At 45.8% G+C, this 12,103-nt stretch overlaps 1 protein-coding gene across 1 annotated transcript in view; it reads right to left on the reverse strand.

Annotated features, from left to right (window-relative positions):
• The window catches only part of LOC124593733 (lysosomal acid glucosylceramidase-like), a 152,182-nt gene that overhangs the window by 66,239 nt on the left and 73,840 nt on the right, over positions 1–12,103 (reverse strand). Inside the window, exon 4 of the mRNA XM_047132063.1 lies at positions 3,688–3,850. Within this exon, the coding sequence (XP_046988019.1) occupies positions 3,688–3,850 (163 nt within the window). The remainder of the gene's footprint in view (positions 1–3,687; positions 3,851–12,103) is intronic.

Below are 12,103 nucleotides of genomic sequence, written 5' to 3' on the forward strand. Positions count from 1 at the left end.
CTACTGTACTCCAAGCAAAACGTAACTCCTTTATATATAGGCCTGGCATACAAGAATAAGTAATGGATTCGTTTCAATACTCTGCATCATTTCGCACCATTGGTCGGTAACTAACAGCAATTGGGGTAAGGTCTTACCCTCCCATGTGTAGGCAGCCGTTAACACCGCAGAATAAACGGGTAAGTTTGGAGTTTTGTCGTGACCTAGAAGCATAGACTGCGGATGAATAGCATCAAATTGTGTTGAGCGATGAATCGCGGTTGTGCACCACCACAGATGATGACCGTCGTCGGGAGTATGGTGGCGACCTGGGGAGGTTTCATTCTTCCACAGCCCTGTTGGTCCTGGCGTCATGATGTGGGGAGCCATCAGCTACCACTGGGTCAGCGATAGTAGATCCTGTGTCTTCATCTCTTATCTGTCATACGACAGTCTCGTGATGCTGTTTTTCAACAGGAAAATTCTCCTCCACACATGACACATGTCTCTACGAACTTTCTGCGTGATGCTGAGATATGCCCGAGGCCATCAAAATACCTATATCTGTCCCCGACAGCATATCGGGCGTCAACTGCATCCCAGTAGCAGTTCCATGATATCAAGGACAAGTTACAACAACATTGTGAGCTAGTTTTCCTCGGGAGAGGATTCAAAGGTTTTATGATAACCTTCCAAACGGAATCAGTGCATTCATTCTTGCCACAGGGGGTATAACGTCTTTCTGAAAAGTGGGCTCATACTGAGAAGTTCTTCGTAAATTCGACTCCATTTTATAATCACTGAAATAGCATCACATATCCTCTCAACGCGTGAACATTCAATTAGTTTTCCTTTTCGTCAGTCAGTGTATAAAGATCTGTCGTTATTTAGAAAATTGCGCAAGTTGACATATCACTGGAAACGCAACAGAATAATGCAGCAACTCACGCATAGAAAGCATCGTGCATGAATACCATTATACACGAAAACGCACTTCAGCATAGGAATCATTTCCTGAACGGTGCCGTGAAATAAATGCATAAAATTTAAATGATGAACGGCAGCAGAAAAATTTTTAATAACAAACTATCCCATAGTACGAAACTTAAAAAGTTGCATCGAAATGAAGACAATATTCGGTTCATTTCCTGAGAAGAATTCATCTTCGAAATTCGCCGGAAAGCCTGAATTCGCACGTAGCTTACATGTCTTAGACACTTGCCTACTGCGTAATAATATTAAAAAGATTGTCACAAACACATACAGTTAAATTACTCAGCAAGTGGATTTCTGAGTGGGGGCTGCAAACGACAGAATTTATAGTTGCAAGGAAGGAATGTAGTAATATACACATTTTATGTAAGAGAATATTCTGTTGTGGGGCGCAGTGTCACACCGTGCTCTGACCTACTTGTCCTGCGGAGGCAGGTTACAAGGTAGAATATGTCAAACTACTATGTGACGCTTTCCACGCGATGCCACAGTGTGTGTTCCCTAGTGGACGAACTGTCCACAAAGATAATATTGCTTCCATTCACATTTCTGGAATTGTCCAAGACTGGTTTAAACAACACGCTGATGTAATACTACAACTCGTGTGACCCCCTTCCCCAATGCCCGAAGTCAGAATAGCTATGAAATCTCTGTGGGGCATTGTCGAAATAAATTGTCCAATTTTCCCGCTCAAAGGACAAATTCTGAAATTGGTGCCTTTTTGCAGAAACATCATACTGTGTTGTGCATGATCGTTCATCGGACAAAAGTTGTAATTTATACACAAGGAGGGCCAACATCCTACCAAAAAAAACCAAATATTTCTTTCATAGTTATTCATATTATTTAATCGAACCATCTTTTCTGTCGTATCGTAGTTAGACGGAGGTGGGTGGGGGCAATAGTCTTTGACTTCTTTTATTTTTCATCATGGAATATACCTTTTAACCCGTTCGTGAGCCGTGGGAAACATGCTTCCCACTACAACGAACTCGCTCCTAGTCCCATGGGATTCACAGTTCCCACCTCTGTATGGTGTTACCACCTAGTGAACAGTATAGGGTACTACTTCCAATCGAAAGTTCCCGCCGTTTTTGCTGTGCCTTCGCGCAGAGCCATTGTATAGCTGAGTGTTGCTCTATAGAGGAGCCTTTCAGTGGTGTTTGCGTGACATTTTGTGATTTTTTTCCTCAAAGCTATAGTATAAGGTAAATACTTTTGATTTACCCAAATTTAGCACGTAAAATTGGAACGAGGAAAATTCCAGTTTGAAACAAAAGGAGCCATTTCTGCAGTAAAATGGATGGATAACCATCCAGTCACTTTCCTGTCCTCAATTCATGACCCATGAGAAACAGCCACAGTGAAAAGAAAAAACAAGGATGGCACTAGTACAGAGATTTCTTGTCCTGAAGTTGTCGCAGAATACAACAAAATAATGGGTGGTGTCGATAAGTTTGATCAATTACGAGAAAGGTATGCTATTGGCAGACGTTCTGTAAAATGGTGGTACAGAATATTTTATTTCCTGGTGGATGTTGCTGCAGTGAACAGTTTTATCCTGTGGAAAATCAGTAAAAGAGAAAGTGGACAGCATGATCAGCTCACATACAGGATCCATCTAGCCAGGCAATTGATCGCTGGCTTCTCATCCCAAAAAAGGCGTGGACAAAAACCTGTCTTTCTGACAAAAAGGGGTAAAGTACCTGAAGATTTTCGTCATTTGGCTGTAGGGGAGCATCAACCCATTTTAGGAGAAACCTACTGGACGTGCCGTCATTGTAGTACCAAAGCTGCGGAAAAGAGCACTCGCTGTGTTTGTACATACTTTCAAATACCACTTTGCATAGACCCATGTTTCAGAAAATTTCATGGCAAGTAACTGTGAACAATCATTGTAACAAGAGAAGTAAATTTATCAAATAAATATGGCATACATTGAAAAAGTTGTTTTTGTCATTTAACTCCAAGGAAGGGCAGTGGGAAGAATACTTCCCACCTTGTTGTGTGACCTCACTTTCAAGGTTGGAGCAAATTTGATATTCTGCATGATAAATTTACCTATCTGTTAACTACTAACTAATCTCCATTCATTTAAAAAACTGCTCAATAGTTGTGCCCACGAAAGGATTAATTGTTACAACTGCGAAGACTGGTCTTGACTTTTGGCGGAAGTGAGAACTGATGAATAATCAATAGCAATCCCAAATAACTTTGAAAAGAAGTAGTCTCACACTTCGGAAAATAAAGTGCATGAAATTAATTGAATTGTGTGTCGCCAGCGGACCAACCCTGTAACTAATCATATGGAATCCTAAGGAAATGCAGTCCGAAAACAAAGGAAGTAGGTTACAGTACACTTGTTCACCCACTGCTTGAATATTGCTCACCGGTGTGGGAACCGTACCAGATAGGGTTGACAGAAGAGTTAGAGAAGATCCAGCGGAGAGCAGCGCGCTTCGTTGCTCAAGGTACCCTCCGCCACACACCGTCAGGTGGCTTGCGGAGTATGGATGTAGATGTACAAGGAAACAAAACGCTATCCTTGACATGTTTACATAAATTAAAGTGCTTTTTATTTTTAATACGTTTAGGAAGTATACAGACAGTTGTGTGACGTGCTGTAGGAACAGGTCTATACAAGTTCTGATGATCATGCAGCATCGGAACTCTTGATTCCCAAATGTAATGCAGGAACGTAATAACACAAATTACCTTGTATTCGATGTCTTCCGGCTGGAGAGCAAAGTTCTTTAGGGACGGGTCAGGCTTATTGCTGTCATCATACGTGTAGTTGCGTACCGAGAAGTCGGTGCCACCCATGGGCAGACGGATCAGCGAGTACTGTGAGCTGCCGTCGCTGCTCCCGAAGTAGCTCCTGCAACACAGCGCCGCCTGTCAACACACCTGGCACCGAGCAGTTCTACTCATCAATGTACTGCATCGCTTGATTGGCTGGAAAGCAGAGCATAGGAGGGCAATTCAGAAAGTCTTTCTCCCAGTTTTTTGGTAACCAAATTACGGCTATAAGTCCGAAGTCACCATATCCATTACCAGCTTGGACCTTTCTTGGTTCATGCCGGCTTTATCTGCCGGTAGCTCCGCCGCAAGGCGCAGCTGTCAGTTGTTAAAGATGGCGCTCGTGCTTCACACGTCCAAGGCGTTAGAACAACGAAGTTTTCTATGGAGCAAGACAAGGATGCCTTCGAAATCTCCAGGTGAATGCAGCCCACGTATGGGGAAAACTGTCTCGCTTTGAAAACTGTGAGGTACTGGTGCTGTGAGTCCGACAAAGGCTGTGAAGTCTTGCATGGCAATGAGTTGACTGACGACAACATTTCCCGCGTAAATATAATGGTGAAAGCAAATCACAGCTATTTTTTGAGAGCTTAGCACATCGCATGGGAACGCAGCGATTCACAAGTAACGATGAAGCCAAGACAGCTGTCCGAACATGGTTCTGTAGTCAGTCGGATGCAGGAGCATCTCATATTTAGTGCTGCAATGGAATAGATGTGTGAACCAGTGTGGGGACTATTGGAAAAATAGTGCAAGGTACATAGAATAGGATACACATTTTTCACTTATTGTATGTACCTTACTTTGCCTAATACAGAACAGGGCCAAAGACTCTCTGATTTGCCCTCATGAATGGCAAATAGTGGTAAAACAATTCAGTCACCAGCCCACTCTCAAGAGTTGGTAAGAATTTAAACGACCCACTGTAGTAATCACGTGTACACAGAAACTCTAATTTTCTTGACTTGACAAACAGTTTACCTAAACATTTGAACTTCCATCACATCCGCCTTCATCTTTGCCTCTGTGGCAGATGTGACGACAGAGTACAATGCTGGTGCATGCATAGTTGTTTGGGAACATACCATTCGGCGCCCATTGATGAACATGGGGCTTCGCCGTAGACGATCCCTATTTGTTCACATATTGACCCACCGACGATTGCCATGGACATGGGATCATAGAGACTGGACCGTGGACCAATGGAAACGTGTCACTTGGTCGGATGAATCACGTTTCTTGCTAGACCAGGTCGATGGTCGTACCATGATACGCCTTCATCCAAGCAAAATCATGCTCGAAACATGCGCCAGTTCAAGGACGCAGGATATTGAGGGCAGGACTGTGCTTTGAGAGACATTCACCTGGGCTTCCACAGTAGTAATTGAATGTAGCATGGCAGGTGTGGACTAAGTGCACATTTTTATGGACCACCTGCATCCCTCAATGTTTGATGTCTTCTCCGATGGCACTGGCATCTTCCAGAAAGCAAGAGTGATCCTGCAGTGGATTGAGGAGCAAGAAAGTGAAGTCACGTTAATGTCTTGGCCACCAAATTCGCTTGATATGAACGTGATGATGCACGTCAGAGACACTATCTTGTGCCAGCTCCGCCCCCAAAAACCATCGGCCCTTAATATACAGGAATTGCGTGACCTGAGCACACACACCTGGTGCGACATACCTTCGAAAAGCCTACCAAGGGCTCGTCGAAGCCATGCCGGGCAGACTCGCTTGTGTACTGCCTTTCAAAGGTGAACAACAGGGGTAGGTGCTCGTACTGTTTTAGCTCATCAGCGCAGTTTTTTTTTCAGGTTTTGAATGATGCCTTCCTGTCAAATTCGTCAATAACAGGGACAAGGCGTAACTGGTAACACACAAGTAGTATAGCAGTGCCTGTGCTGGAAATAAAGGAACGTAATTTAAAGGGACAGGATTTAATGGGACGTGATTTAGAAGTAAACATAACTTGATTTAAAGAATCAGTAGGATGGCAGTGCAGGTGCTGGCCCACAACCAGCTATAACCAGTTTGATGACATCACTTGTAATGGCAGATTATGCATTGGGGCAATTTATATTGAAGGCCATCCTGGGGTGAAGTAAAAGCACACACACAACTACATACAAAATTTAGAAGCACATACACTCCTGGAAATGGAAAAAAGAACACATTGACACCGGTGTGTCAGACCCACCATACTTGCTCCGGACACTGCGAGAGGGCTGTACAAGCAATGATCACACGCACGGCACAGCGGACACACCAGGAACCGCGGTGTTGGCCGTCGAATGGCGCTAGCTGCGCAGCATTTGTGCACCGCCGCCGTCAGTGTCAGCCAGTTTCCCGTGGCATACGGAGCTCCATCGCAGTCTTTAACACTGGTAGCATGCCGCGACAGCGTGGACGTGAACCGTATGTGCAGTTGACGAACTTTGAGCGAGGGCGTATAGTGGGCATGCGGGAGGCCGGGTGGACGTACCGCCAAATTGCTCAACACGTGGGTCGTGAGGTCTCCACAGTACATCGATGTTGTCGCCAGTGGTCGGCGGAAGGTGTACGTGCCCGTCGACCTGGGACCGGACCGCAGCGACGCACGGATGCACGCCAAGACCGTAGGATCCTACGCAGTGCCGTAAGGGACCGCACCGCCACTTCCCAGCAAATTAGGGACACTGTTGCTCCTGGGGTATCGGCGAGGACCATTCGCAACCGTCTCCATGAAGCTGGGCTACGGTCCCGCACACCGTTAGGCCGTCTTCCGCTCACGCCCCAACTTCGTGCAGCCCGCCTCCAGTGGTGTCGCGACAGGCGTGAATGGAGGGACGAATGGAGACGTGTCGTCTTCAGCGATGAGAGTCGCTTCTGCCTTGATGCCAATGATGGTTCAAAATGGTTCAAATGGTTCTGAGCACTATGGGACTCAACTTCTGAGGTCATTAGTCCCCTAGAACTTAGAACTAGTTAAACCTAACTAACCTAAGAACATCACAAACATCCATGCCCGAGGCAGGATTCGAACCTGCGACCGTAGCGGTCTTGCGGTTCCAGACTGCAGCGCCTTTAACCGCACGGCCACTTCGGCCGGCGCCAATGATGGTCGTATGCGTGTTTGGCGCCGTGCAGGTGAGCGCCACAATCAGGACTGCATACGACCGAGGCACACAGGGCCAACACCTGGCATCATGGTGTGGGGAGCGATCTCCTACACTGGCCGTACACCACTGGTGATCGTCGAGGGGACACTGAATAGTGCACGGTACATCCAAACCGTCATCGAACCCATCGTTCTACCATTCCTAGACCGGCAAGGGAACTTGCTGTTCCAACAGGACAATGCACGTCCGCATGTATCCCGTGCCACCCAACGTGCTCTAGAAGGTGTAAGTCAACTACCCTGGCCAGCAAGATCTCCGGATCTGTCCCCCATTGAGCATGTTTGGGACTGGATGAAGCGTCGTCTCACGCGGTCTGCACGTCCAGCACGAACGCTGGCCCAACTGAGGCGCCAGGTAGAAATGGCATGGCAAGCCGTTCCACAGGACTACATCCAGCATCTCTACGATCGTCTCCATGGGAGAATAGCAGCCTGCATTGCTGCGAAAGGTGGATACACACTGTACTAGTGCCGACATTGTGCATGCTCTGTTGCCTGTGTCTATGTGCCTGTGGTTCTGTCAGTGTGATCATGTGATGTATCTGACCCCAGGAATGTGTCAATAAAGTTTCCCCTTCCTGGGACAATGAATTCACGGTGTTCTTATTTCAATTTCCAGGAGTGTATATTGTGCAGTCATTCCCACGTATTCAGATAGACAGACAGACACACACATACACACACACACACACACACACACACACGCACACACACACACCTGTGACAGGTTACTCATCCAACTATTCCATGTAAACATCCACTCTAAATTAACCTGGCACACACTCAATCACTCAGTGTTTAGTATGAGTACAGGAGGCTCTCGACCCCAGCCTTACAGATGAACCACATGTCGTCCTGACAATGCAGTATGTACCTCATGGCCTCTCAATAGGAAGATTACGTGGTGCAACAGATGCGGAGCATTGGTGACGCCCTCGAGCAGGCACCTCTTGTAATCCTTGTTCATAAGAGCCTTTGTGACCACATGATGCACACCTTAGGCTGCCTTGGGTGCCATCTTCATCTACGTGGTATGTGACAAATCCTTGATTGAAGATGGTGGCCTGCTTAAAATTTGACCTGGTGTTGTAATTTCTTATGCTGTACGTCCATCCCAAATGCAAACTAAATGAATTCCCCAGTATTCCCTAAAATTTTCCATGGTTCTTCCGAAAACTGAATCGTTCATTAATTTCTAAAATACTTTTTTCGAAATCACACATTGTGGATGCCTTCTTTTCGCTTTCTAAATCATAGTACTCTTTTAACCAGATTGACTAGGACTAGTCGAAGGCATGCCACATGTTACTCCAGCAGGTTTCATCTCTAACCTGAGAAAATATTGGACATTTCTGTAGCATAGAATATATCTCTGCTTTTTTCCCAGTGTTGTCACCAGCTTGGAGACCGAACTGCACTGTGAGGCTAGGCGCTCTGGACACTGTGCGTTTCATGCAAATTGGTAGTGTCCTACACGTTTGCCTGTAGGACATATCCCTTACCGCAGCACTCTGCCACACCATGGATCATTTCCTTCAGTCTGGCGACTTTTCCGTTGGACATCCATCAGAACCATCCAATCGGCACAGACTAGTGCACGAGTTGCCCAAAGAGGTTGTTTGCATCCATGTAAAGGACGTAACTCAAGTTTTCAGACGTCCTCTATTCCTACTCGCTCATTCCTAGGCTGTCCGCCTAAGTACACCTGTACACTGACTGGCAAAGCCGACCATGAACCCTGAGTTTGAAGAAAAACAACATGTCAGTATCAGTCAACAGTTGAATACCGACATGCAGCTTCCTTAACACTATGTCCCTTGAAAGTCCTGGCGCAGTGAAGCAGAAGGCAGATGCCCAATCCTATACTCCGAAATTTCTCGAAGATGTCCACGAGCAGTCATACATCGCTATTGATGTACGATCTCGCATATTCCCCTCACTGACAGATAATTAACTCTTGTCAAACATTCTCCACAGGCTCATACTCAGCATCGGTTACGGTAGTGCCTGTCAGTTTCCTGGATAATGTTGTTATGTCCAGCAACGTGATTTCATGGAGACACTTCATCTCATTCAGGTATTTGTATGGAAAGACCCCCTTCTTAATCACGGTCCGAAACTTTTCAGCATCGTGATACAGAGCTATGGTGATATGCACACATTCTCCTGGTGCATCATCTCAGCAGCTTTCTGAATAGAGGCGTGCTTGAAGTGTAGCGAATCCGTGAAGCAGAGAGTTATTTTTGGCAGGATTCAGCATGATTCACTTGGTACATGAAATGTAATTTTCAGTGTTATCAGGAATTACACTCATCTTATAACGTTTCAAACAGAAATCATCCATGTGCTCAGTAAAGGAGCAGACATCATACCCACTCAAATTATGTTGGAAGAGAGGTACCGGTTGTGGCACCTGGTACTTCGAGTTGTATTCATTCCGGACTGCACTGCTGAACTTCCCATTAGATGTCAGTGGTCACTCTGAGGAAATTCCGATTTCCTATCCAATGGCACCCCACAAATATGACAAGCAACTGCCTGCTTCTACCAGGCTTGATTCTCCTGTGTGTCAGATAGCCCATCAGTGAGAGAGCAACTCGAGTTCCTATTGCTAATAAGGCGAGTAGACCGTTCGTTTGTTATATATTTTTACGAGCTTCCAACAGGAGCGACATATATTTATAGATACCTGTTTAATTGCTAGTTTATTTTTATAATTTCTTGTGTGGTCGAGTGCTTATAAGGTACAAACTTTTATTTTAATAACAATGTAGCATACAGTGTTGCTGTTGTTATCGACTCTTATGTCGACACTCGTATCATACATACTTTTGTTTGTTTTGGTTAGAACAGCTCAGTGTCGGATAGATCGTCAGTGAGAGAGCACTTCAAATTCCTGCTACTAACAAGCCGAGCACACCGATCGTTTATTACATATTTTTACGATCTACAAATAGGAGCGACTTCAGTAATGGATAGGAACTGCGATTGCTGTGTACAGATGCGAGCTGAGTTGGTCACCCTTCGCTCACAGCTCCAGGCTGTGTTGGCTTCCGTCACACAGCTTGAGGCTGATGCCAAGGGTCATCACTGTGGGGGGTCAGATGCGGGGATGCAAGGGACGTCGAGCATGACCCACGTGTCCTCCAATCGGTCCACTGCTGTGACCGCCCCGGGTACTGCCTGCACTGAGGCTGACGCCTCACCTGTGGTCGAGTTGGAGATCATTCTAAAGTCTGGCAGGCAGCGAAAGACTTTCCAAGGGACTGGTCATAGGGCCTCCCTGGTTCGTTTGACGAACATGTTTTGGGCGTTATCTGTGGCTGACGAAGTCTCTAGGCTGGATGCAGTCGTCTACCCTGTTCCCAGAGGAAGTTTCTCGGCCCACAAGGCCTGAACATACACAGAGGATGCGTTTGTTGGTAGTTGGGAGCTCGGACGTTAGGCTCGTAATGGGACCCCTTAGGAACATGGCTGCCATGGGGAGGGGGGGGGGGAGGAAGCCAGTGTGCACTCAATGTGCATACTGGGGGGAGTCATTCCGGATGGGGAAACGGTGCTTGCGGATGGCATGAAGAGTACAGCACGCAGCTGACTGCAGGTGGTGGCTCATGTCAGGCAAACGACGTGTGTCACTTTCGATCGGAGGAGATTCTCTCTGGTTTCGGGCGGCTAGCGGAAATGGTAAAGACTGCCAGTCTTGTTTCCGAGATTAAGGCGGAGCTCGCCATCTGCGGCATCGTCGATAGAACCGACTGTGGTCCTTTGGTGCAGAGCCGAGTGGAGGGTCTGAATCAGAGTCTCAGGCCGTTCTGTGACCGTGTACGCTGCAGATTCCTTGACTTGAGCCATCGGGTGGTGGGTTTCCGGGTTCCGCTTTATAGGTCAGGAGTACACTACACGCAGGAAGCGGCTACACAGGTAGCGGGCCTGTGTGGAAAGGACTGGGCCATTTTTTAGGTTAGAGCTTCTCAGGAACCCACAGAAAGGGCGTCCGTCTAAAAGGGGGCAGGTAAAACACAGTAAGGTAGTTGTTGAAACGATCGATATTGTATTTGTAAATTGTCGTAGCTGTGTTGGGATAGAACTAGGGCTCTAAGCCCTAATAGAAAGCACTGAAACTCAAATAGTTGTAGGTTCAGAAAGCTGGCTAAAACCGAAAATAAATGCAATCAAAATCTAACGTTCAGAAAGGCCAGATTAAATACAGTTGTTGGCGGAGTTTTTATTGCTGTCACAAGTAGTTTATCTTGTAGTGAAATTGAAGTAGATAGTTCCTACGAAATAGTATGGGTAGAGCTTATACTTGACAATCGGACTAAACTATTAATTGGATCGTTTTACCGACCCCCGACTCAAAAAATACAGTTCAAAGAAAGCTTGAGTCTCATTTCAAATAGGTACCCCACTCACACAATCATAGTTGGTGACTTCAATCTACCCTCCATATGGTGCAAAAATTATACGTTTGAAGTCGGCGGCAGGCATAAAACGTCAACCGAAATTATACTGAATGCTTTCTCAGAAAATTATTTTGTACAATTAGTTCATGAGCTCACTCAAAGCGTAAATGGTTGCGAAAGCATACTTGACCCCTTAGCAACAAAAAATCCTAGACAAATAGGGAGTATCGCGACGAATACAGGGATTAGCGACCACAAGGCAGTTGCTGCTAGACTGGATACTGTAATACCTACAACCAACAAAAAGAAACGCAAAGTAGGCCTCTATCTATTTAAAAAAAAAAGGTGATAAAAATGCTCTTAACGCCTTTTTTAAGAGACAGTCTTCACTCCTTCCGATCTGACCATATAAGAGTAGAAAAGTTGTGGAATGACTTCAGAGAGATAGTGTCGACGGTAATTGAGAGATATGGAACACATAAATTAATAAGTGATGGTGCTGATCCCCCATGGTACACAAAACGGGTCAGATCGCCGTTGAAGAAGCAAAGAGAAAAGCATGCCAAATTTTAAAGAACGCAAAATCCCCAAGATTGGCAAAGTTTTGCAGAAGTTCGACATATAGCGCGTACTTCAAAGCGGGATGCTTTTAATAATTTCCACAACGAAACTGTCACGGAAACTGGCATAGAACCCAAAGAGATTCTGCTCATACATAAAGCACACCAGCGGGAAAACGCATCAATACCATCATTGCGCGATAACAACAGTG

This window comes from Schistocerca americana, chromosome 2 (genome assembly GCF_021461395.2).
Source record: "Schistocerca americana isolate TAMUIC-IGC-003095 chromosome 2, iqSchAmer2.1, whole genome shotgun sequence".
Classification (NCBI taxonomy): domain Eukaryota; kingdom Metazoa; phylum Arthropoda; class Insecta; order Orthoptera; family Acrididae; genus Schistocerca; species Schistocerca americana.